Source organism: Citrus clementina, unplaced genomic scaffold, assembly GCF_000493195.1.
Source record: "Citrus clementina cultivar Clemenules unplaced genomic scaffold, Citrus_clementina_v1.0 scaffold_8, whole genome shotgun sequence".
Lineage (NCBI taxonomy): Eukaryota > Viridiplantae > Streptophyta > Magnoliopsida > Sapindales > Rutaceae > Citrus > Citrus x clementina.
This window is the reverse complement of record NW_006262022.1, coordinates 5,305,888-5,333,070: the sequence shown is the minus strand read 5'-3', so window position 1 is coordinate 5,333,070 and position 27,183 is coordinate 5,305,888. Positions and strand designations below refer to the sequence as shown.

The 27,183-nt window shown below is 33.9% G+C and overlaps 2 protein-coding genes and 2 pseudogenes across 2 annotated transcripts; 1 reads left to right on the top strand and 3 right to left on the bottom strand.

The window, feature by feature from the left end:
• Positions 1 to 6,302: 6,302 nt before the first annotated feature.
• On the bottom strand, positions 6,303 to 8,219 carry LOC18034652 (isoflavone reductase homolog PCBER). Its single transcript, XM_006423237.2, has 5 exons — positions 8,019 to 8,219; positions 7,756 to 7,890; positions 7,407 to 7,644; positions 6,764 to 6,967; positions 6,303 to 6,674 (listed from the first exon to the last, which is right to left on the bottom strand). Exons 1-5 carry the CDS (start codon positions 8,199 to 8,201, stop codon positions 6,508 to 6,510), a joined length of 927 nt encoding a protein of 308 aa, XP_006423300.1. The 5' UTR covers positions 8,202 to 8,219; the 3' UTR covers positions 6,303 to 6,507.
• A 4,433-nt stretch (positions 8,220 to 12,652) lies between these two features.
• On the bottom strand, positions 12,653 to 15,299 carry LOC112096282 (annotated as a pseudogene).
• Positions 15,300 to 16,961: 1,662 nt separating this feature from the next.
• Positions 16,962 to 19,198, bottom strand: LOC18034470 (probable pinoresinol-lariciresinol reductase 3). Its single transcript, XM_006423234.2, has 5 exons — positions 18,982 to 19,198; positions 18,737 to 18,871; positions 18,034 to 18,271; positions 17,710 to 17,913; positions 16,962 to 17,143 (listed from the first exon to the last, which is right to left on the bottom strand). The coding sequence occupies exons 1-5, from the start codon at positions 19,162 to 19,164 to the stop codon at positions 16,977 to 16,979; spliced, it is 927 nt and encodes a 308-aa protein (XP_006423297.1). The 5' UTR covers positions 19,165 to 19,198; the 3' UTR covers positions 16,962 to 16,976.
• Positions 19,199 to 21,051: 1,853 nt separating this feature from the next.
• LOC18034527 lies at positions 21,052 to 26,307 on the top strand (annotated as a pseudogene).
• Positions 26,308 to 27,183: the final 876 nt, after the last annotated feature.

The following is a 27,183-nucleotide window of genomic DNA, read 5'->3' as shown; positions in this document are numbered from 1 at the left end:
GCTCGTATGGTTATTAACTACAAATAATTAAATAAATATACCAAATTTGATGGATACTTTTTACCTCATAAAAATATATTAATTACCTTTGTAATTAATAAAAAGATATTTAGCAAGTTTGATTGCAAATATGGATTTTGGCAAATCAAACTTGTAGAAGAGAGTATTACCACTTACTGCCTTTAGTACACCTTAAGGACAATATAAATGGATTGTGATGCTTTTTAGATTAAAAAATGCACCACAAATATTTCAAAGAAGGATGGATAAAATCTTCAAAGAATTTCATGAATTTTGCATTGTTTATATGGATGATATTCTAATATATTTAGATAATGAGATAGATCATATTAATCATCTCGTTTCTTTTACAGAAAAATGAAAGAAACATGGAATATTACTTTCTAAAAAGAAAGCCGAAATAATGAAACCTAGAATAGAATTTCTAGGATTAATAATAGATGAAATAGGTATTGAGATGCAACCTCATATTTTTGAAAATATATATTTATTCCTAGATAAATTAGAATCTAAAGAACAAATTCAAAGATATTTAGGATGCCTTAATTATGCTGAAGGTTTCATATAAAACTTAGTTAAAGAAAAACAACTTTCACAAGGATTATTAAAAAAGAACAATATAAAATCATGGGAAGATCTTTATACCAAAGTGGGAAAAAGATTAAAAGAAAAATGTAAAAATCTACCAAGATTAGGATTTCCTACCACTAGTGATAATTTAATTCTTGAAACTAATGCTTCAGATAATCATTGGGGTGCAGTTTTAAAAATAGATCAAGAAAAGATTTGCAGATATGTCAGCGAAACATTTATATTTAAAAATGGAATAACTAAATTTACTTTCTTTTTGCTACCAAAGAAATTCAAGGTAAGATCTAATAACACTTGAGTCAAAGGATTTATATTTAATAAATTGTCTAATCTCCCTTAATATAAAAGATTAATTAGATGGCGGCAGTTCTTTACTAAATATGATTTTTGAATTGAATATATTAAATGACCTAACCATTGTATTGCAGATTTTCTTAGCCGAGAATACATGGAGAGGAGTCTTTCCGAAATAATTAAGGGCATAATGATGTGCTCTAAAGGACAAGAATTGCTTCTCAAAGGCAATAGTATGATTTATGATGGGCTTGTCATGATTAATGCTGCCCATGAAGAATTGAGCTGACTTTGCCCTGACAAAAGTTTGCAAAATCATCCAGAAGTCCAGACTTTATAACAATATATTAGTAATAAGCTAAAAAAGATCCATTTCAAGGATCAAACTGAAGGGCAGACTACCTAGAGTTCTTCATATAACTCAAAAGAAAAAAGAATCTTAAACCTCTTCAGTGAGCTTAAGGCCTCAATATGATAAAAGCGAACAATCCATTCTAATGGTTAAAATTCCACTAGGAAGCAATTACACTTATGATTGTAAAATAATTGGTAAAATAGCCTATGGGATTTGTCCTAGCCAAGCTATAATACCGAATCATTTAGGATATTACCTAAGGATTAACTTTGGTCCAGAAGCTGATGCAAAATTAATAAAAGAAATGTTTGAATATAGTTTTTTTAACCTTGTTTATGTAGGGAATTAAAAAAGCTCCCCGAAAAAATTACAAAGGCTGTCAGTGATCTCAAAAGAATATCTAAAACAAGAGATATGATTTTTTTCAAGATTCTCACTGCTTTCCCTGAACACTGTAATAACAAATGGTATCCAGTGCAGCACATAGATATAAGTTGGGATTAGTAGTAAAAAAGTTAGTCCAACTGTTGATGTAGGTCAGGTCTACAATGATTATTATCCCAAACTATTCGAGCCTAAAGCTCTCACGAGCAAAGAGGTCATTTAAATGAAAGTCCTCCATGAATTTCTCGAGAGGATAAGTAAGAAAAAAATATGGCTCCATGAAGCCACAAAGGACCATATAATCTTTTTTTTTTAGTAGAAAAGAAAGTATCTTAGCCAAATATGTGATAACTTTATAAAATGAGAGTTATCATGACACTTTTAGACTTAAATCAAGATTACTTTGAGAGTAAATAACATGTTTTTTTATTGCATTTTAGTTATATTTTGCATAATCATTCATCTTAGTTTATTCTTCATAATTTTGTTTGATTTAGAATAAATTGTGTGCTTAAATTATATGCATAATTGTAGGTGACCGGAAGCTCAAATTTCAAGAAAGGAATGTTGTTGTAATAGTCTTGTAAAAGATGAAAAAGAACTTGACTACAGAAGAATTGAAATAAATCTAGAACAGTGCAGTTGTTGTAGTAATTACTGTAGCAATCGTTGCTGCAGCATAACATTCGTTGCTGTAGCAATTCTGGAACGATGACAGAGAAAATTTTACAGAATATTGTGATTTGTAATTTCCTAATCTGACTTATGCACGACCTATGCTTCTGTTTACCCTAATTTTCAACTACAAAAGGAGCACACATCATAATGAAAAGAAAGAGCTGTCACCCAAGGAGAAAAACCACAAAGAAACAAAAGAAAAAAAAATTTAAGAGAGAGATTAAGGGCTGCACAAGAGGAGAATTTGTAGAAATCAAGCGGGAACTCAGTCCTTTTTATTCTTCTCTTATTTTCATGTTTACTTTTTATTCATGGGAATGTGTTTGATGGCTAAAACTTTGTTCTTTATTTTTCTTTTTCAAACCGTGAACTAGATTTATTTGTGGTTGAGTGATAAGCAATTTTGATGGTTTATTAACTGAATATATGAGTTGCTGCATGTTTGCTGTAATATTTTATTTTGATAATATTTATTTTTATTCATTATTTCGGTTGATCACCCATTTAATGATACTAGCTAAAAAAGAGCCACACAAGGGCCTATCTTAGTGAAGCATATCAGAGCAATACTTGGTATTAGATTTGGTTTCTTGGATTGAGTTTTATTTAATCCCAAAAGGGTCATGCTTAATCTAAAATTAGTGATGAACTAGACATAGAGATTCACCTTTGACACAACTTAAAAGTGTATTACTCCCAAGTATAAGAGTGTCTAATTATAGTATAACCCGTGAGTCCGGGGTCGAACCATAGGGAATTTTAAAATCTAGTTGTCAATTTATTAAACAAAGAAAATTAATTGTGGGAAAATAAATTATTTGAAAACAATTTAAAAATATACTAAGGTTACAATATCCACTCTCAGTATTCAAACTATAATTTTAATACTCTCGCATTTATATTTTACCTCACTTTTACCAGTTAATTATTATATCATTTAATTCTATGTGTGTGGATAAATATAGAATAAAGTACCTAATATGCCACACTATATTAATGTGTCGACATTGTGTCAAAATACTATACAAATCCTAAAGAAATTTCTAAATTAACATGACATAAAAATAACTAGAAAATAACAAAATAAACTTTAAAACTCATTTGAGAAAATAATAAATTTAATAGTTTGAAATATTGAGCTTCACTCTTCACCTCAGCTTAATAAAATTAGTCATTCATACTGAAAGAAAATACAACACTCTATTTATTTGATAAACTTTGGAAATACGTTACAAGAAAGTTGATTACAACAAAAGAAGAAAAAGAAGAAAAAGACACAATTCCTCAGCTGCACTCTATTCTCTTTCGGCTTAAGCTGTCTCTACTCAGTTCTCTAACTTCTCAATGCCCAGCTCTCTGCTTTTCCTTGCCTTTTATAGGCAAGGAATGCATTATCTTTATTTATTTTATTATTATTATTATTATTATTATTATTATATGTGTACATTGAAATGTGTAATGGTCAAGTGGCCATCACGAGAAACTAAATTGCTTGGTTTTTGTTCTTTTTTTACTTTTTTTATTCATTTTCTTTTTTATATTTTATATTTTATATTTTATTTTTTATTTTTTTCTTTATTTACATCTCCTCAATAATGCTTCCAAATTGCTCCAGCAGTCCTTCTTTGTTCCCGCTTTCAATTCTAATTTATTCTTGAAAAATATTTATAAGATAAAAATTAACATATTGCGAATTAATTTAACACAAAAATTTATTTGGGGTGCATTCATATAATTTATAAGTTATGCGTGCATTAATCAACACTTTAAGTGAAAAACTAATAATTTTATCCTTATTACACGTACACTTTTTAGTGTTAATCAATCTTGTAGGGTAATTAGAACCTAAACGTGTAATGCTATATCTTATGTTGGCATAACAATTGATCACTATTAAGTTGCATATAGATATAAGACATCCAACATGCGACAGCTGAGGATACATAAGGATTCTTCCCAGTGCTGATGCTGCAACAACCGAGCCAAACATTAGAAAATAGTCAAGACCATTAAGAGAGTTTATTCACTAAACTATTCTATATTCCCATTGGTTTTATCCTTGAATTTGACGTGATAATCTACTTTATTGCATTTTATTTATTGTGTTTTTATTTTAATTAGTACATTAGTTTCATCAATTATTTATTTTAATTTAGAAAAAAAATCTGCACTGTTAAGATTGTTGTAGTAAGTCTAATAACATCAATCCCTGTGGATACGATCTTGATTACTCATCACTTTACTACTTGTTGTGTACACTTGCACATTGACACCACTAACAATTGAATTTATATCCAACAATAGGCAATACTAAAACAGAAAAATGCAATCTATGAAAATCTCGTGGAATCTAGCTTGCTAACACACCACGAGGTATGCAAGGTGCTAAATCATCAGTCATCATATGGTTATTGCTACAAAGGATCAAAATGGGAATCTAATGGGGAAGACATGCCGCTAGATGAAGAACTGATAATTGGCATGTGAAAAGATAAGAAAAGATTCCAAAAAGATAAAGCTTATCATAACCATGTGAAGGCTGCTGGTCAATAAGAAAAAGATGACAACATATGTCTTTAATGATAGAAGAAGATAGGGGTCACCTTATCATAAAGGAATCCACAATCCACTAGAAAAATTTAACAAGTGTCATGTAAGAAGAGATAATATTATCTCTTCAAGCTTATAAATCGAAACATGTAAGAAAGGGAGGACATCATATGTCTAAACCTTCACCCACATTTGTATTCTCTATGACTTTCCTTTGCAAACATTTCTAGTTATAAAATAAAAAAAAAAAACTCTTTTAAGTGAAATTATCATCTTCCTGATATCATATATTTTCTTAGAAATTAACTAAGAAGCTTACAGGCCAATACTTGTGCTAGACGAGGAAGATTTCTTGTTATTAAGTACTTTTCCAGAGACAATTGCAAGAAATTCACTTAGACATATCTTACAAGGCCAAACTGCTATGTGTTGCGTTAGGCCGTGTAGAATAGTTGCTAAGTTGATCTTACATGATGTGTGGACTTATAGCAGTGCTGACTATGGACCTCTCTATGGTTGGAGGCAATTAGTGAATCTATCTTAGAATTCCGAGAGATAGTAATTTTGAACCTTTTTTTTATTTTAGCAACAAACGGAAGTATATTGGGTCTTGTTTGTTTTTTGAGATTTTATAAGAAAAAAAGTGATAAGATTAACTCAAATTCAAAAAAATGGAAACATCTGTTAACAAGTTTTTAGATTCAATTGATAATTTATATTTCAGTTAAGAATATCAAGTTGTTTATACAATTTCTATTGTTAAAATCAGATCGAATGCAAGCAAGCGCTTGTCCAAAGAAATGAAAAGAATTAACATCCATAACGACCAAGAAGTATTTGATTCCTTTGAAGAGGAAAATAGGATAGCATTAATGGAATCAATTTTGTCTAGTCTTGAAATAATACAAGATAGGTGCAGAACTAATAATAGAACTCAAAACCGACCATAACTAATGAATAATAATAATGATAATATGAATATGTTCATTCAAGAAGCTAAATTTAGATTGCAACCTCTCTGTGAAAGCCTTGATGACATAATCCTTAGTTGGAAAAATAGATGTGTGTGTGTGTGTATAGAAATGTTAAAAGAAAAAATTTGGTCCATGTTACAAAAGAGGTAAATGATCATAAATATAGGATCTCATCTAGAATTTATAGATCTATATAAGTTTGATAATCATTTAAAAGTTTATAAAATAATAGTTAAAACTTTAAAAGGCTTTAAGGATAGATGTAGGAGAAATGGAAGAAGAGATGATTCATTAAGATTATAGGTCCCTAAGATGAATATAAAAATCTTTGGGCAGCAAAGAAATTAATAAAATTTAACATATTTTGCAAAATGATCCTTGTTGTATTAGATGTCGTACACATTGTTGTAAGCATATCATTGTTGTTTAACTTTTAGGTGCTTGTGACTTTATAATTATTTTTAGATTAAGCACATGGAGCTACTTTATTTAATCACTGTGTACTGACATAGCGGACATAATATCGTGTTACAAATTCCATTGAGAACCAAACGAAAGTAAGGCCAACAACCATAATGCTTACATATAGAAACCAAAGATGGCAACAAGCCAATTATTTATTTCCCAAGATCCTGCAAGCTGCAGCTCAACAGAGAAGGGTTACACAAACTGACTGAGATACTCATCAACTGTAGTGTACTTGACTTGAGGATAAAGCTGCGAGGCTTCAACTCCAAACGATGGTTCAATCTGGAAGTTGGTTTGATCTCCCTTCACGAAAGCAGAGTGCTGAATTGATAATATCACATTGACTGGAGGTGCAGCTTCTGCAACGTTTCGGAGAAGGCAGTACTAATAAGGCACAAAATTTATTGCTCTCTTTGATAAAATTTACAAAGTAAGAATTCTAGCTAACCTTGAATATTCTTTAGGACTTGCTCCTCCGGAACGTACACCCTTTCGAGGGTTTTGCCAATCTTTCTCTCCCACAAGGACACAAGATCATTGAATGAGTAAATATTACCAGGGGGTTTAATGTAAAGGATTTTGTTCAAGGTTCTGGGATCATCAACCGCTTTGATAGTATAGGTTCCAATATCATCTTCCTTGTTATAAACAGCTGAAAATCAAATGACGAAACCAGTTAGCTTAGATTCATTAAACTATTTTGTTACAGTTGTGATGTAGCAGTTAAGCAGTTAAAGTGTTTAGTAATTACTTTATCTTACAGTTATTTGGATTTATTTAGTATTGAGGTGCTCACAAAAAAAAAAAAAAAGAAGACAGTATTTTTGACAAAATTAGTCAAGGATTATAAGTTTTAATCAAACAACTATTAGATAAAATCATCTTAGTTTAATGCAATTATTTACCAAACACTTTTTAATTGCTTTTAAGCTTTCCAAACTACCATACCAAACAGACCCTAAATTAATTTACTATATCTTCTATACTACAACAGTTTTTGGCCATAATATTAAAACTGCAATAACAAACAGGGCCTTAATCATGCTTGTTTCAACAATCTTGTTATGAGCAATGAGCTAAATTTATTTTACCTTTAGGATTTCCATCGCCTAAGATGACAACTTTATCCCTAGGTGGGGCAGTGGCCCCGGGCTGCGACAAATTGGGAAGGAAGTAAGCAGCAAAGAAATTCGACGCTACATAAGTATACGGAATCCCTTCAGCCTCAACGGCTCGGCGGATTTTCGCCTTTGTGGCAAATGCTGATTTTGCTGGCTCAACGGCATGGACTCGATCAACATCATTCCCAAATTCTGAAGGGAAGAATCTCTGGATAATAATAATAACATACAACATCAATTAATTAATTGCGTCCAAGCCAATGCCATTGGTTTATAATTAATTAATTTAATTTTATTAACAATATTAATTATGTTATACCTTAATGTTACCAGCTTCTTTAATGGCCGCAATAATCTTGACCTGATCACCTAATAAAGTGTGACCGACCGTTGATATCACCACGTCCACTTGTTTTATCGCCTTCACCAAGCTCTCGTGATTCAACACATCTCCCTGCATAATAATAACAGCAATAAAATAAATAAATAAAGAAAATAATAATATAAAGTAGATGCTACACTGCGACGTGTAAAAATGATCGGAATAAACAATTGAAAAAAAAAAGAAAAATGAAAACGTACGATGACGAGATTGACGCCGAGTTTTTTGAAGTGATCGAGGAGCTGAGATTTGGAAGGAGCGGAGAGTGTGGATTCTCTCACGAGCACGAACGTCGGGTGGCCGGCTTTCACGCTCGCTTCGACGATGAATTTGCCGATGTACCCTGTCCCACCGATGAATAGAATCTTGCTTTTCGACGCCATTACCGAGACTTGTTCAGTTCAATTTCGGGGATTCTTTCCTTTTTTTCCTGTTTTGTTTTGAAATGATCAAATGGATGGATATTTTGTGTCCGACGGTGGTGCCTTTATAGGGTGCGTGAAAGCGGAGTAGTTCGTACATGCAGTTTCACGCTTGACTGAGAGGACGAAAATGTCCTTGAGGTTTAAGGATAAAAGCCATTATGCGTCTAGATTCATTTTGTCTATGGGTGACAGGATAGAATGAAATGGCGTAAGCATAACGCTGGCTTGTTTCTGGTTCACAAATATCGCCAGATTCATTCTTTTCAGGTTTTGCAGTTCGATTCTGTGGCGGTTCTAATTCTGACTTTTTGATTAACTACACGAATTCCAATTCAGTTTAACAATTTTTTTTTTAATTCGGTTTTAAGATGTGATGTATGTTCCTTGTGGCAATATACCATTTAAATTTGTTTACATATTATATTCATCTGTCCGGCGACATTGCCTTTGTGGTATGGTACCCGGGTAATTTTAAAAAATCTTTCCTTAGGTTTCCTTAGGTTTAAATTTGTTGCAAGTAGATGGTGAGAATTTATTTATTTGTAAAAAATCTTTTACTGTCAGTTAATTTTAATATTGACTGTTAGTTGACTATGCAAAGATAATATTACCCTTAACAACAGTTTGTAGACGGAAATAACTAAAAAAAAAATTAAAATTGTTGGCGCGAAAAACACAAACTCTATTTTTTGACAATTTTATCCTTATCAATTTCAAAGATTTACAATATCATAGGTAAATATTATAATTATTTCATTTTCAAGTTTTTAATTTTATCTTTTTTTGTAGGAATTTTAAGAAAATATCAATAATTTAAAGAGGGTAAAATAGTCAATAATTTTAATTTTTTTTTAGTTATTTCCGTCTATAAACTGTTGTTAAGGATAATATTGTCTTTGCACAATCAACTAACGGTCAATGTTAAAGTTAACTGACGGTAGGGGATTTTTTATAAATAAACAAATTCTCACCATCTACTTGCAACAAGTTCAAACCTCAGGGGAGATTTTTAAAAATTACCCTATGGTACCCCAGGCTTTAGTCCTTTCATGAACTGACCGTTAGATATCAAGCTATCGAATCCGACGGCTGTTCTTTAGAGGACTTTAATAAACTAGTAGGGGCAACCGGTTAATCCTATCTAGTGTAATTTGGACCAAAATGCCCTTCTTCTCTAACAAAACTTACGCACAGGTCTTAAAGAACCAGTAATTTTTTTTTTTTAATAACCAAAATCCATCGATTAATATTTTCTTCATTACATTTTCAGATCTCAACTCATTTTGCTGACTTCATTGTGCGCCATAAACTCTATCTCATTTTACATTTGCAAGAGACCAAGAATAGAGTTAGACCCTATTTAGTATTGGGATACCATACATTAAAAAATTACAATGTGGGATTTAAAAAACAAAAAAAGCGGTGGTTGTTGAGGCAACTAAGGTTAAATAAAGCTTCTAACAGTTGGGCTTCACTTGAAGTGAGTTTCTAAATCTTTTTCTGCTGATTTGGACGCTAAATTTGACTAAATCCCACGGTTTTTAATTTTCTTCCACTTCACCAACTCAATGACATTATTCTTTCTATTCATATTTTCTTCCTTTGACTCTACACAAGAGCTGAAAATCATTTCTCACATGCCACTATACATTAGTTATGGATTTCTTTCATTCTCACAAGCAAAATCCATTTCTTTCTTTGTCAATGGTCCGTTTGAGTTGATTTGATTAGCAGAGAAGTGTGAGGGGTAGAAAGCGAGAGGGGTTGTGACTGCTGATTAGTTATGAATTACAATGACTGGTCGGCAATCGTTACCTTCTTATGGTAGGTAGTTCTCTATTTCACCAATAAATTGCATCCATTGTGCTAACAGTCGTTATCTGTATCCCAATTTACCGGTAATTTACCCGTCAAACCTGTCTCCTAAAGCTCTTACGTGTCTCCTTAGCTACCCATAGATTTTGCTTTTGAATAAGGCAACGGTGGATCAACTAAATTGTCATTTAAAACTAAATGTTTGGTGCAAATACAAAATTGATTATTTTTATAAGAGTAATGATATAATCATAAATTTTTGTACAAATTTATTTTTTACAAACTAATGTGGTATGATAAGATTGGTTGAATTAAATATCACTTGGCTCACATGATTTATTTTTATTATTTTATATTTTCATTCAACTAATGAATTAATGTCACGTCAGTTTATACAAGATAAGTTTGTACAAGAGTTTGTGGTTGTATCATTACACTTGTTATAATACTTAAATGGATTATGAGTCGCCGAGAGTGATTGTTGACAGTGACAATCAGACGACTTTTTGATACTATATAAGGATGGTAAAGCAGCCACTAGGATTTTCTCTTCAATATTTGGCACTTCATTATTTTCTAGAAAACATACACAACATTACAACCAGACAAGAGCCAACAACCATTCAGTTTTAACAATGTTTCTTTCTTGGCAAAAATAGAAAAGAAAACAGAAAGAGCAAAGTAACAGATCCATAATACACACTGTTTTAGACAGATTTTGGGTTCAAAGGAAATGAGGAAAACCTATCTAAAACAATAAATTTGTATTTTTAGGAGAAACGGGGTACCTCACAAGTTTGTTGTGTGCGGTATCTTTGAATTCAGAGGAGGTGAGAAGGGATGAGGAAGTCGTAACAATTGTGAAAGGTTTGAACCAAGAAAAATGGCCTTCGAAACGAGCTTCACGCCTGCAAAATGTTAAATAGAGGTTAGAAGTGAAACCGGAATACCCCAGCGTTCATACTCCGACGCTCGAGTTAGCAACTCGAGTTTTTTTTTATGGTAAAGAGAGCTTGCCAACCCTCTATAAATTAAAGTTTAAAGTTGAAGAAAACTTATTTTGTGGAGTGTGAGTGTTCATGAGTGAGTGAATGACTTAAGAGAATAAAACTTGGACACCTTTATATATATGGAGTACCTCAGCTGCCACGTGGCGTATCTTTTATGGCTATTGGCTATCCTTTTCTAGGCCTTTCACTTCTTTTTACCTTATTATGATTTTTGGGCCGTTATGTGCATGCTTGGGAATCAAAATGGCGTTCGTGGCGTATCTTATCCTTTGAGAACGTGGCACGCGCTGGAGAGTGGTTTAGGATACCATTGCAGGGGCTATCGGGTTAGGCGGATAAGAACTACTATCCTTAGGACAATGTCCTTCACTTTTGGTAGAGGTGGCAGGCGGCTGTCACCACTTTTTAGTACAACGTTTTGATATTTAATTATGACAAAATCGAATATTATCCTTTAAGAGATGGAGACATTTCTCATGGCGGACTTTTTCAGAAGATTCTCCTTAATCGAATTTGTCGGGTACCTCAAGTTATACGGGGTACCTCGAGTTACTCTCGAGTTATGCGGGACACCTCGAATTATGCCGAGTACCTCGATCTATGCAGGGTACCTCGAATTATGTCGGGTACCTTAGATTATACTAGAGTTATTCCGTTCATCGACGCGTAGCGTTCTGTTACCTTTTCTATTTTTCCCCCAAACACACACCAATACCAATTTATAGATAATCTATACGGTAGATGGTTGGTCAACTCATTGTGATCCTACTGAAAGTTAAGGAGGATGCCGGTGCAGAAGAGATACCTCATACGTTCATAAATGATACCCCTAATAACAGATGACGTGCGTGCAACAACCTCTTCGGTTTTATCATTTTGAATGCAAAAAAAGTAGTAAACATGAAAAATACTGTTTCAATCACTCAGAGAAGAGTGAAGTCTAGGTCTGGATTATTAATGCACATTAAATGCAGACCAAAAAAAAAAAGTGAAGAATCAAAAGGTGGCTGATGTGGATTGGTCACTGTTTTAACGCAATGATAATTGTTGAACAAGAATGTCTCAAGTTATGGAACTGTAACATGAAAGAATGTCTTAAATTACCAATAAAGTGTTGGTTCCATTGGTTATGGAGTCTCCTTAAGTGATTTAATTGGGTTTGCTCTTCAGTTCGAGTCGCAGGAAAGTAGCCTTTGTTGGGATAACCTGTGCCTCCCGGTTCGAGCAGGGACTTCTAATCTGGGTTGTAGTAAGGGTTTAAAAGTGACTCCCATAATTAGGGCCCTTCCTAAGATACCTCGTGGATAAGACCAAAAAAAAAAAAAAAAATGTCTCAAATTATGGAAATGAAGCATGTTTCATATCGTATTCGTACCATAACCAGAACTAGAACAAGACCCATGTGGGAGTTCTTAATACATACTGTATCACATTGATGTTCTGATCTTATCCATGAATGATCTTTTACGAATCTGCGGAGACAGCAAGTGGAGCATAAGGAAAATCGAAGTTAGTACCATACAACAGGGTATCTCAACTGATGATGGAGATGTGAAATTAAAAAAGAAAAAAAAATTCGTGAATACCAATAATATTGTGAAAAACTAGCATAAAACAATGCCAGAGCTTGGCTTCTTGACAAGAAAGGCAACTTGCTCTTTGCTAGTATGGTCTAAATAAACATCATCTTACAAACTTCATTGAACTGGCAAAAGCAGGGAAAGCCAGCCGCTATCTTTATACCACAGAACCAGGGATGGAAACCACCCAACTTTTGGTTAGGATCCTGCTGCTCATCTCAGAAGGTTTATATGAACTGATTGAGGTACTCATCCACAGTAGTGTAGTTGACATCTGGATAAAGCTCTGTTGCCTCTACTCCAAATGAAGGTTCAATTTCGAAGTTGGTCTGATCTCCCAGGACATAGGCAGAGTGCCCAATAGATAATATCATATTGAGTGGATATGAGCCTTCTGTAAACGCAGGAAAACAGGCAAGCATCATAAAAACTTGACATCCTTGCGAGCAATCTGAGATCTAGAAAGAAAACTGATGCTTACAGATTTCAAACAACACCAACCATGAATATATGTTCTTGAGATTGTTGAAACCAATTAGATTCTATAGCATTTTGGAGAAGGAAAAAAATTTCCATCATCGGTCAGTTACACCTATCCACTTGATAAGACCAAGGAAAATTTCTCCATGTGTTGTCATCAGTAACGAATAAAGTGATCGTTCTAATTAACCTTGAATTTTTTTCAGAAGTTGCTCCTCTGTAACATAGACCCTGTCAAGGGCTTTGCCAATCTTTTCCTCCCACGGGGTCTGATGTAAAGTATTTTGTTCAGTGTTCTTGGATCATCCACTGCTTTGATAGTATAGGTTCCAATATCATCTTATTAAAAATTGCTGGGGATCAAATGACAAAACCAGTCACATTCATTTAACTACAGTGTCAAGATCAAATATCAATAATTTGGCTATTGCCGAAGAAATTACTCTGATTGGAAGCGGCAACTGATCTTTTCCGATTAATGTTGGTGAATTAATGTGTTAAAATCATCCCCTTATTCATGCTTTTTCAAGTTCATTCTATATAACTACAGTAACCACACATTGCGTGTACAGAGTAAATGTATCAAGAAGCGCCTTACCTTTTGCATTTCCATCACCTACGATGACCACTTTATCTCTTGGAGGAGCTGTGGCTCCAGGCTGTGAGAAAAAGTGATAATAATTTTGAACACTTTGAGATCGTTGACTGGATACCGTTAAAGATAAGAGACTGGGGAGAGCGCGAGCGTTGTTTGTCTGTTTCTGCAATTTCGGGCGTCCAATTCATTTTTCTATTTGGATCGGGTTTGGTGGGTTTATGGGCATCGGCCGAGTGACGCAAGCATGATGTTAGCGTGCGTTTCCGGTTTAGGTCCGGTTCATTTTACACTCGACTTAGCTCAACGGATTTTTTTTTCCTTTTTTAAATATTACATTAATTCTACTAATATCAACATCAAATAGAATAAATATGTAGCTTGAAAATTAGCTAAAAAATCAGAGGAAGTTACTAAAAATAAAAGAAAAGTAATCTTTATATTAATTGTCATTGACATGATTGATTTTGTTATATTTTTCAAAGTTTGGAAAAAAGGTGAGAACCATTCAACTAATTGATGATTACGAATCAATGATTATTGGATACAAATTCTTATATAAATAAAAAATGTACATATTGATATTTGATATTGATATATTATTTTATTCACTTATTTAAAAAAAAAAAGATAATATAAGACGTGAGCATGTGATAATTTATATAAGATACCAAATTAGTTTGTACAAATAGGATTTGTACCGTTGTTTAATTATGTAATGATATGAATCAAATAAGTAGACTAGAACTGAATGATGAATTAAAAAAAAATGTAAAATCAGACGTATTCAGGTTCATAAATGAATGAGCATAGGATGACAAACAATAGACCTTGTTATTGTTCTGCATCAAATCCATGTTCCAGATTTTATCAATGAATCTAAATAATGATCCAAGGACAATATCATAATGAAGGATAATAATCTTACACCAAGGTATCTAAATAGTCGCTGATTGTAGTGTATTTCAAATGCGGATAGAGTTTTGTTCCATCCAGTTCCCCAGAAGACTCCATATTAAAAGTATGACTGATCTCCCTTTACAAATGCAGAAAATATGAAAATAAACTCCTTGTTCTCCGGAAATGGTGTTTCTGCAATTCAATAAACAACTCACTCACATATTCCATATCATTCTTGAGATAGTTTCTATATCACTAGCAACTTTTTTAAACTTGGCAATAAGAGATGCCCAAAAGTACCTTTAATTTTCTTAACAAGCTCCTCTGCTGGAACATAAATCCTCTCAAGCTTCTTCGCTATCTTACTCTCCCAAGTCTCAACGAGCTTGTTCATTGAGTGCACACATCCTGGGGGCCTGAGGTGCAACAACTTATTCAATGTACGTGGATCATCCAGTGCATTAATCGTGAAAGCAGCAACATCAGTGTCCTTCACAAACACGCCTGCATAGAGTCCACAAGAATATTACCAATAACAATGAGTTTTGAGTGAGCTAGTAAAATTTTGTTCAGCAATTTATTAACCTCTAGTGTTCCCATCTCCAAAGATTGTCAGCTTGTCCCTTGGAGGAGTAGTTGGGTTTAGTTGGACAAGTGATGGAAGTAAAAGGCTCATAAAGAAGTTGCAGCAGATGCAAGTGTAGGGAATTCCTTCAGCTTTTATGAGACGTCGAATTTCAGTTCTATGTGCATAGAAGTTGCTGTCCAATCCTAATAGCCAATTTTTATCTGGACCTGCTCCATATTCAGATGGAATAAACCTCTGAAAATGTTTACATATTCTTGGATCATACTGAATATGCAAATGTACTACATACGCGAAATCATAGATATACTTGCCAGGGTACTAGAGTTTCTAAGAGCACAGAACAATAATGAACTTTTACCAAAAAATTGAACAAGTAAATAAATCTCTACATCGTTTCAGAATATTTCTCACCTTCTTAATGTGAAAGTTCAACCAAGTACTTGTCAAAAAGTTAGGTGATAAGAATTTTTTTTTAAAAAAGGCTCTAATATCTCAAAATTTACAGCTTTTTTTGCTTCTATATGCAGGATTTACATAGAGTTGATATAGTAGGTAACATGCATGAGAAACAATTAACAATCAAATTTCAAACAAATATACATATTAAACCAAGAGTAGAGGTAAAAATAAGTAGACATGATCTCGGTTACAATCAATAAACATGATAGAAATAATGCTTCACACAAATTTTTTTTTAAGAAATAAATTTTGATCTACAAGGTTAGACATTTTAAGTTTGAACCTTTATGCAACCAGCTTCTTTGATAGCTCTAATGAGATTCTTCTGATCAAAAGCTTGTCTATTGGAATTGAGCATATCACCACATCCACTTGCTTCACTGCTTCTAACAGACTCTTCTCATCTTCCAATAATCCCCAATAATCAAAGACCCCAGAATGAAAGACTCTCAAAAGTGAAAAATTAAAATCTAAAGAAAAGTAAATGATTTGAAAGCAGATAGAGTAAGTTCTGACTTTGAGGAGGGTTGCACCAGCACTCAGAGATACTCAATCTTCTGCTGTCTAATGGGGTCACTGGAAGCTGAGTCTCTAATAAGAGCAAATTTTGGGTGACCATATTTGATGCTCCTTCTGGTGAAATGGTAGCCAATTCTTCCTATTGCTCCAATTACCCAACACATTGCTCTTCCCCGCCATCTCCAGCAAACCACAACCCCCACAATGTTTTCAGTTTGAGTATTGACTTCAGTTTTGTTGAAAGGACCTGACATCCGCAAGTTTAACTGACCTTAACTTCCATGTCATCTTCTTTGTCCCCTTCCAAGATTCACCAGAATTATACATTCTACTGAGATATTGTGAGATTAGCAATTCGAGTCCCTATTTGAGATATGGGGACTCAAAAATTTTCTTCTCTCAATTAAGATTTAACTGAGTGGACGTAGTTTTCTCCTCATGAAATGCGAATGGAGCAGTTATCTCTCAAATATTAATGGGAGTAAAAGTTTAGACAATGTTTTGTAAGAATTAATATAAACTTATCCAGTAGTATTCTGATGGTAAATATTAGTAGTTGTTTGATTGTAATATCAATATAAAAAAAAAAGAATATATATACTGATACTCTTTTTCTGCTTTCAATATAAAAAATATAAGCCATTCAAATTATTTAGTTTAGATATTGAGTAGAATTCTCTACAATAAAAGACACTCTTTTCCCATTGCTTTGCTATGCAATGAAAGTGACTAGTATTTCTATGATTCTTTTTCATTAGGTAAACTCAAATTTGATTCATTTTCTATTTACAAGAGGTTGTCTAAATGCTCGCTAATTGTAGTGTATTTCAAGTGTGGATAGAGTTGTGTTCCCTCCACTCCACTGGAAGGCTCAATATCAAAGTATGTATGATCTCCCTTTACAAAGGTAGAATATATGAAAACCATCTCCAAGTTCTCTGGATACGGGGTATCTGCAATGCAACGAACACATATTCTTGGTATCGTTTCAAAGATGAAAACACTGGAGAAAATACACCAATCAGTGGTTCTAACAAGGAACGCAAGAAAAAAGTCACTATACCATATCGTCACTATACCATATCCCCTTCTCCACACAAATATATGCCTGTAACAAACAATGCTAAGCAAGAGCACATATTATTGTGTTTAGTACTCTGCCAGGTTAATTACGAACCTCCCCTAAACTCATCCTTGTACCATTTCAGTAATGTTACGTACAAGTCTTAAACTAATTACGCATTTTTGTGATTCTGTCCCCTTGCAAATTCTCAAATAATCAGTAATATGTCCAAATCAGCATAGGATGATATCTCTGACTAGCAAGAAGTCAACTACTACAAATGCTTACTAATTCATATCCAAAATTTTTCATTATCAATTTAGTTAAATCTAGTTTGTGTGTTGCAGTGTCATGCACTAAAATCTAAATCAACTTCAAAATGATTTCAGATTTTAACTTGCCAATAAAAGGCATACACTGAATGGTAACAATATATGGTATATACTGCTAAGATACCTTCAATTTTCTTCAGAAGTTCCTCTTCTGACACATTAATCTTCTCAAGCCTCTTCCCTATCTTACTCTCCCAAGCTTCAACAAGCTCGTTCATGCAGCAAACATTTCCTGGGGGCCTGAGGTACAACACCTTATTCAATGTACGTGGATCATCCAATGCACTAATCGTGAAAGCAGCAACATCAACGCTGTTCACAAAGACACCTGCATAGATCCACAAGAAGGCACCAAATTACCATAGCCACCACTTATCCGATAATAAAACAAACTAACTACTGAGCCAAATCTCAAGGAGAATAATCAAATCTTGGCCAGCAATTTAACCTTTAGTATTTCCATCTCCAAATATTGTGACCTTGTCCCTTGGAGGAGTCTTTAGGCCTGGTTGGACAAGAGATGGGAGTAAATAGCTCATGAAGAGGTTGCAGCAAATGTAAGTGTAGGGAATGCCTCCGGCTTCTATGAGACGTCGAATCTCAGATTTCCGTGAATAGAAGTTGTTGTCCAAGTCAGATATCTGAGATTTGTCTGGATCAGCCCCGAACTCTGATGGAATGAACCTCTGAAATAATATTCATATAAGCTTAACTTACTTAATAAGAGAACCAGTCTGAACATTGCCTACACATGCATCTTTACAACATTAACAGTGTTATCGATGAGAGTAATGTTATATCTTCAAGAGTTGCACCTAATAGCTTTAGAGCAGTTTTAACTATAATATCAGCTACTAGTTAAGAATCGTAGCACAACTTCCAATCATATCTTAATTTGGTCTAAAAGCATATTAGATTATGAAATGTTTAAGCTGTTAAAAAGGAACAAATTGAACAAGTAAATAATTTCTACAAATGAAAGCAATAAAAGTAGCAGTCAGCTGTGCTCAAAGAAAATGCAAACATGTACCGATTAAACGAAGACTGGGGGAGAAAATAATGGAAAATGCACGGTAGCAGCCAATTAACAGGATGCAAATCATACATCACAAAAATTCTGAAAAAAAAAACATTTATCGACAGTTTATAACCTTGATACAGCCTGCTTCTTTGATAACTCTAATGAGAAGCTTCTGATCAAGAACTTGTTTAGATGGGATTGAACATATCACCACGTCAACTTGCTTCACTGCTTCCATTAGACTCTCCTCATCCTCCAATGATCCCTTAAAAAAAATGATATAAGGAAAAAGAAACCCGTAAAAACCCAACTTAAAAATGACAAAATTACAAAAAAAGGAAACAATCTTAAAGCAGAGAAAGATGGAGTGCTCACCTTGAGGAAGGTGACACCAGCAATGGAGAGAGACTGAAGCTTCTGCTGTTTGTTAGGGTCATTGAAAGATGAATCTCTAATGAGGGCAAAAGTTGGGTAACAATATTCAGTGCTAAACTTGGCCAAATGGTAACCCAATCTTCCTGTGGCTCCTATTATTAACACTTTGCTCTTCTTCTCCATTTCTCTCTCGCTCTCCAAAATTTTTGCTGCAGGTGTGTTAACTGTGGTTTTGGTTTGTACTTAGGTTCCCCAGTTTGACTGAACTGGTCCTGTCTTCCACGTCAGCTTCTCTGTCCACACGTGGGGTTCACATTCATTTTCTTATGTTTACTTGCTGACGTGCTCTCCAACTTGTTGAGCAGCAGTTCGAACCCCCCACAATATATTGTGGGGGTCTTCCTTCCTTAAATAAATTTGAGTGAAGGTAATCTATTTTTTTACTCAAGTGTGAGGAGTAGACATCCCTCGAATATTTGAGAGGGTTAAAATTTGGGCAGTGCTTTATTAGTATTGATGTATGTTGGTCCCAGTTATAGTCTGATTTGTAAATATCAGTTATATTCTCATGTAATATGAGTTGTAATTTGAGCAATAGTCTCATGTAATCAAAAAAAAAAAATGTTTACTTGCTGACGTGGTATATTTGTTACATTGAGTAATGAGTACTTGCGCTTCCAAATACAGTAGCGATATGCTCACAAATATGCGCACAAAGGTTTGCACAAAACGGTGCGTTTTGTGCAACCTTTAAAAGGCTCCTCGTAATTCCACAAGACACACGCACGTTACGTTTTGTTCTCCCTTCACTGCAACAGCTCGGTTTTCACTGCAACTGTGCAACAGCTCGGTTTTCATTCTAAAAGGCTCCTTTCATTGTAACAAAAACCCAGCAGCTTCGTTCTCCACACAGCAATAGCTTCGTTCTCAGTTGTCCTCACTCTCTCAGCTCAAGTTTCAACGTGATTTTGTCAAGTTGAATGAAATCTGAGAAAACCCAGTTGCTTGGTCTGTTCATGTGGCTTAGAGATTTGTGAGTGATTATGCAGTGCATTTGCAACATGGTTCTGCAGCTGAAAATGGTTTGGTTGGGAAGGGGGAAATGTTCAGCTTTCTGTGGCATTGAAGCCGTGATTTTGGCGTGCATATGTTTATTTGCAGCTGAAAATGGTTTGGTTGAGGTTCCCTGTCCATTGAAATTAGTTTAAACTTTTCCTTGTGAACCGAAAGTAATACACGATTTAATGCAAAATTGCAAATAATAGAAAATAATATTTCAACCATAAACGTAATTTTCATTGCAAGTAGATGAAACTGAGATCAAGAGATTGAGGGAGAGATTGAGGCAGATCGGAACCGAGACAGTGAGGGAAATGGAGCCACCGAGAATGAGGGTGATCGGAGCCGAGAGAGTGTGGCAAAACAGATCCAGCGAGAATGAGGGAGTACAGAGCCGAGAGCGAGGGAGAATGGTGTCTAGAGAATGAGGAGGCTGCTGGGTTTTTGTTGCAGTGAAAGGAGGCATACGCGACTGGAAGGAGCTGGGAAGAGTGTGTGTGTTGTTGTGCACGTACGAAGAGCCTTTTAAAGGTGCACAAAACGCACCGTTTTGTGCAAATGTTTGTGCGCGAATGTGTGAGAACATCATTTTCCTTCCAAATATGATGCTATTTTAACAATTCTGAGTTTGAAATTTGAAGCAGAACCGAAGTAACCGAAGCCATAGAGCCATTCATCACTCTTCATAAGCGTATTGCTGTACAAATCGAGCCACTGTTTCAGAGAAAATATTCGAGCAGAATCTCAATTTCATCAATTGAAGGTTCTTCAATCTTTCTCAATTCAATTTTCTACCCTGATTCTTTTACTTAGATAATTGTATAAACTCTGAATAAGTTAGACTTTTTCTGTTATCAAAGAAGTTGACCAATTTTCTTCCCCTCCGTTGTCTCTGCAAGCAAAGTAGTTAAATCTCTTTATGATTTTGTTTTTAGTAAAATTTGATTTTGACTTATTCTCTAAGAAATTGATGCTTTTTTAACAGGTGGGTTGTTGCAAATAATTTTGACGATGAATGATCTTATGACAACATCATTCCTTATTTACGTAGAACTCAAAAAACAGGCCATGAAAGATGAAGAATCCCTGCCTGACCTTGAAATCGGCACCCAACTCTATGCTGTTGATGGGCAAAACCTTTCACAGTTCTTCGAAGAAGTAGCTGCAATCAAGATTGACATGGAAGATATACCAATCTCTATATCGATATTCAAGGGCAGAATGAAGATACGAAATCCGCTCAAAGTTCGAAAATTCTTGGAGGGATTGGAGACAAAATCAAGTCAGATATGGTAATCCTTTAAAAATAGACAACTTTATCGTCCTCAAAACAAAATTTTACAGCGGTTGTTTTTTCAAAATAACGTTGACCCCTAAATGCTAATTAAGGGTGGACAAGGGATCGGTTCGTTCAGTATTGAGCCGAACCAGAAATTTTAGTTTGTTCCGTATTGAATTCTAAGAACTGATAAGAATAAAACTAAAAAATATATGGAACCGGAACCAAAATTTTTGGTCAAATCCTTGAAATATTAATTTTTTTAAAAATTTTCTTACAAAATTTAGTTTTTTTTATTATTTTTTCATAACCTCTTAAATCATGGCTCCTTGCACTATTTTAATATAAAAAATATTAATGATTAATTTTTTTCGATTTGATTCCAGATTTAAAGAAAAAAATACTAAATTGGAAATTTGAAAATTGAACTGAAATGGTTTTTTTCAGAACGGGTTCGGTTTTACCAGTCCTAATGCTAATTGTATCTTTTTTAAAATAAAAAAAATTATTGGCTCTCCAAAAGCTTCGCATTTCTTTTTCTTCTTTTTCATTTCACCTCCAAAACTATCCGCAATTAATTGATTAACATATTTTTTAATAATAATTTTCAGAAAAAATATATGACATGATTTAGTTTTCTCTTAAATCTAGAGTATTCTTGAAAATTTTCATATATATAAAAAATATGAGAAAGAGTGAAGTTTATGGATTTCAAGTCTACAATATTATAGTATAATGGGACTCGCCTATCGTGCAACAGTGGCACCATGCCACTGCTTTTGTCTTTTCTGTGTAAAATTTCATGAAGCCCTTTCACTTATTCTTATTTGAACTTTGCTTCAAAAATATTAAGTTCATTTCTCCCAAACCCGTGAATCCTTCAACGGCCGATCAACGGCAAATCGGCTCCTCCGGTGGCTGTGGTTGGTCAAAAAAGACAGAGGGAATTGTGGAGAACAAAACTCAAGTGGTGGCGTCACCGGAAACTGGAGAAACAACGGCGAATTGAAGCGGGGATTCTGTGACTTTTCACGGCTTCGATCGGCAGCTTTCCGAATGCTTTACGGCGACAAGGATGACATGGAGATGACCAGCGTCGCACGAGCTTCCGATCGGTACCAACCTTGGCCGGTGGAGTTGCCGGAAACGGAAACAAAATCCGGGTCGGGTTCGCGGGTCGGGTTGACCCGGTTATTTTTGTGACAAGGATGGCGTGGAGATGACCGGCGTCGCACGATCTTCCGATCGGTACCAACCTTGGCCGGTGGCGTGGACGGAAATGGAAACGAAATTCGGGTCGGGTTCGCGGGTATTTGTGATAAAGAGAGGGGTATTGTGATAAAGGTGTAATATAGAAGAAAAATGTATAAATAACAAATAGTATAAGGTGCTAATTATAATGTTTATATGGATGCAGTAGAAATTAATTTAATATTTATGAGGTAAAGTTTAAATAAAAATGAATGAAAGGGGTTCAATGAAAATTTACAACATAGCTGGCACAAAAGACAAAACCAGTGGTACGGATACCACGGTGGTACCGTAGTTGGATCCAGTATAATGATATATTTATAGGCTCTGTCTACCATGCCCCTTAGGCACCGTACCCCTTGTTTTGTCATCTACTGAAGTGGTCGTTGAATGAAAAAAAGTAAGATTGTGCAGGTGTGAAGTGGCCATGTGGCAGTTGAAGGAAACTGGGAGCATTGATCAGTAGACAGGAACTGTTAACGGTGACATAATATTATTAAAGGAAACAAGAAAATGTTGGTGTATATAACAATAAATTAGTTAGATGGGACAATTATACGTAGAAGCAAGTAGTTTGTGAGGGACAAAAAATATATGTTTTTAACATGTTATTTGTTGCAAGAGGAATATAATGTGTCGTACTATATCGATGAAAAATAGAAAGAGAGAGGGCCTGTTATGTAACATAATGATGAACAAAGAATGAAAAGCTCTTTTTTTTTTTTGGACATTTAGTTGATTAGTGGTGCTTAGAATGCAGTCGGAGCCACTAAATCCCACAGGTTCTAATAAATTGGAGCCAAAAATAATGCTGCAGTGGTGAAGTGGATGGATTGTTGAATAGGTTGAAAGCACAGAAAAAATGAAAGCTGCAGTGGGTGTATTGGATGAAAGTAAATCGACAATTCGGATTTGCACTTGTTACAGAGCAGAAACGCAATTTTCTCATCAATCCTACCGCTTTAAATGGGTCGTATTCAACTACTGGTAAATAGTTTCCAAACCATTTCGATAATTATTGCCCTCTACTCCACAATTTTGTCAATCTCTATTTCATTCAATACCACCAGGACAAGGTACAAGTCACCGCAAGCCACTTCAAAAATTCCACACAGCAGCGCTGCTCGAGCCATAGATATACAAAAGTAATAAATTTTTCATCCTTCCGATAAACCGTAGACGTCGGCCAAAATACGGGTAAGGGTTTACAGCTCCCTAAAACTAATTTGGTACATGAAACGGGTTTGGACAGCTGCCCACTTCAATTGATTTTTACCCTTCTAAAATCCTATCCGTTGGATTAACTTCATTATAATCTAACGGTTGGACTGGATAATGGGTACAGTACCCAAGCGGCACGATAGCTGGACCCATATTTATATGACCAAATTTTATTATCTTATTATTTTACTATAATCACAATTATAGTTTTAATTGTAATTAAAAGTTATAGTTGTGATTGGAATTGTTATTACAATTACTATACAATTGAGTAACTTATCTATTAGATGGTAAATAAGTAATTTTATAAATTACAAAATTCATCATTTAATAGATGAATGACCCACAATTACTGGGACTAGTGGCAGTGCCAGGAATTTAATATAGCAAGGGCTAAATTTAAATAATAATATAATTTAAAAATGGTCAACAAGTAACAAATACCAAATTAAAAATTTATTAATATATTCAATTCAATACATTTATAACTAACCTCGACTTGTTTTAATATGTTAAAAAAAATTGAAGAATAACTTTATCATCAAGAATACAAAATAAATCTTTTTCTATATATACAACAATAATATCACTCAATCATTGATTTCTCATCTGATTAAATAGATGATTTTTCATAAAATTTATAGTAAAAAATGCTTTTTTTTACTATAGTTATGGGAACTAGTAAAACAATAAATAAATTGGTGGATATAATTTATCCTTTTTAGTATCAACTATTTTTCTTGTTAGCTTATCAATTCCTTTCAAATTTTAAAAATTTGTTATCAGAACTCACTTCTATGATGTAAATATTAAGTTGAATTTTAAGTGTGATAAGACTCATTAAAGAAAAATCATTTGGATAAAATCAGTGAGGTGAAATAGTTTTTTTTTTTTTTTTTTGTGTGTGAGGAGAGTTAGGGCCAGAGAAACTTCAAAATACAATATTTCTTTATGGGTTGGAAGTGTAAAAATAAATACTTAATATATTGGTTATTTTTAAATTTTAGCAAGAACTTTCTTGGTAAATCAAATTTAAAATGGGACAAATATCTAACTAAATTTGTAAATTTTAAAAAGTCCAGGGGGGCTTCAGCCCCTCCAGTTCTAATGTGGCGCCGCCACTGACTAGGACTTAAATTAAAACTTAAATGTTGTGATCACTCGTATTTGTGTGTGTGTGTTTCTACAATTACAATTGATTTGATTATAATTCCACGTAAATGTTAAAAAATAAACAATCTTTACTTTAATTAAAATCACATGGAATTCAGTTTTATTGACGACACATTGTTTATCAAGGAAGTAGTAGTACGTTAATTCGTCGAATTATCTATAAACCTGACTCTATATCGTCTACCGTAAAAACATAAACAACTTGTCATATGTAGTATGCTTCGACGTATGCTATTTATGCATGTTGGTTGCATGAATGTTTGGACAGCCTGTCGTCTATAATATTTTCTGGAGAATGACATGATGGTCGGAAACAAAACAATAAATGACGGATCATCCAAAACGTTTGTGCCAATTAAAATATTTTTAATATTTTATTATTATTGTTGTTATTGTCATTAATTTGATTAATATTTTTATTAATAATAATAATAATAATAATAATAATAATAATAACAATAATTACTATCATTATTATTGTTATATCATAATAGATAATAATTATACTAAGAACAATTATTAATTAAAGAACTTTTGATAATTTGTAATAATTCATTCTAATACTTAAATAAAGTAAATACACCAATAAAAATATAACCTATTTTAATTCTAATTTTTATAGATAAAGTAAACAACTAATTATAAATATGAATTCCGATTCTAATATATTTTGATTAGCAATTGATAAATGAACTATTAAAGCATTGGAATTGAATTACTTTGAAAAGCAAAGAGCATTAAAGCTAGATCGGCATCAGTTGATCAGTCCAATATCGAAAATTGAAATGTGTCTATGGCTTATAAAGAAGCGAGGGCCCTGTTGATCGAACTGGGGTCTCCGTGACTAGTGGCTTGCTACCCAAGTTAAGAGAGATGATGCTTGATTTTCAGTTCCTTATAGAAAATTTTTTGAAAGACTACAAAGAAGGGCTTAAAATGAAGTATTACAAGGTGATTGGAGAGGAAGCCAGTGAGGAAGTGACAGAGAAGATGATTTTGGGAGATTTCCCTTATGCATAAGGGGAAGGGAAGGTTTTCGAGACAAAGAAGATTTGGCGATGCAGACTCAGCAAAGGCAAGAGGCTTTGATGGAGATACCGAGGGGCTTGACAGAGTTTCATCTCGTGTTGCTTGACACGGCTGTGTTGGTGGTGGCACAAGAGGAGAAGATGAATGATATTGAAAAGAATGTGGCTAAGGGCTGTGCTTACATCAATGGTGGCACAAATGGATTATTCTGTGCGGAGCAAATGAAGAAAAAGAGAAGGATTTGGGCGTGGTGTGTTGTTTCTTTCGTGCTGGTTTTGCTTTTCGCGTGGCTTATTTCCATCTAAGCTTCTTAAAATTTCATGAACTGATGAGTTAGTGCAACGGAGTCTTTTGTTAGTTTGCTTCGAAGGAAGAACAAGAATGTTCCAAGAAATTGGCCGCTGGGATGCATACATTTCTGAGTCTTTGATTTCAGGTGTGTAATCAATCTCTTTTAGAGATTTAATAAATCAATTAATTTGAGTTTTTGAAATGTAATATACAAATACATAAATGGAATAATATATACACACAGAATCCTGTGAGTTCCAAGACTCAAAACCAATAAGACAATAATAACTAAGCACAGAAGAAAGTGAATCCAGTGTTTTCTTCTGGCAAGTACTGCCTTCCAAGTACTGCCCTCCCAACACCGGTAATCTTGCGACCCAAGAAAGTGAATCCAGTGTTTTCTTCTGGCAACACATTTTTTTGGGCAGCGATAGCTCCATTCCCTGTGGAAAGAGAATGTATATGACAACTCCGTAAAAGAGATAAAATTGTTCAAAATTTTTGGTTTTTAGGGGGAAACTATAATTGAACTTAATGAATTATGGTATCTAAGTTCTTTCTCTGTAGCCTATGAAGAACACTCACTTCAAAGTGGGAGGCAGCATTTCCACAAATGAAATCCGTGGCTCCTTCAATGGCATAAGAAGTGTCTTTTAGTTCTTGGAATATTTTTTAATTATGGAAGAAAAGTGGATTAATATCATTATTGCAATAATTGAGTAAGCTTGAGGTTTAGAATTAAGAGGGTTCAGTGGCTCAAGCTCTATGTATTAATTAATAATAAAATAATCATAATGTTCCAAGGTAATATTAATTATGTTATAAATGTTTTTATAATCCAATGTATAAGCATGTTATACAATTATGAACATTACACTTAAAAATTGGCGGTATAATTA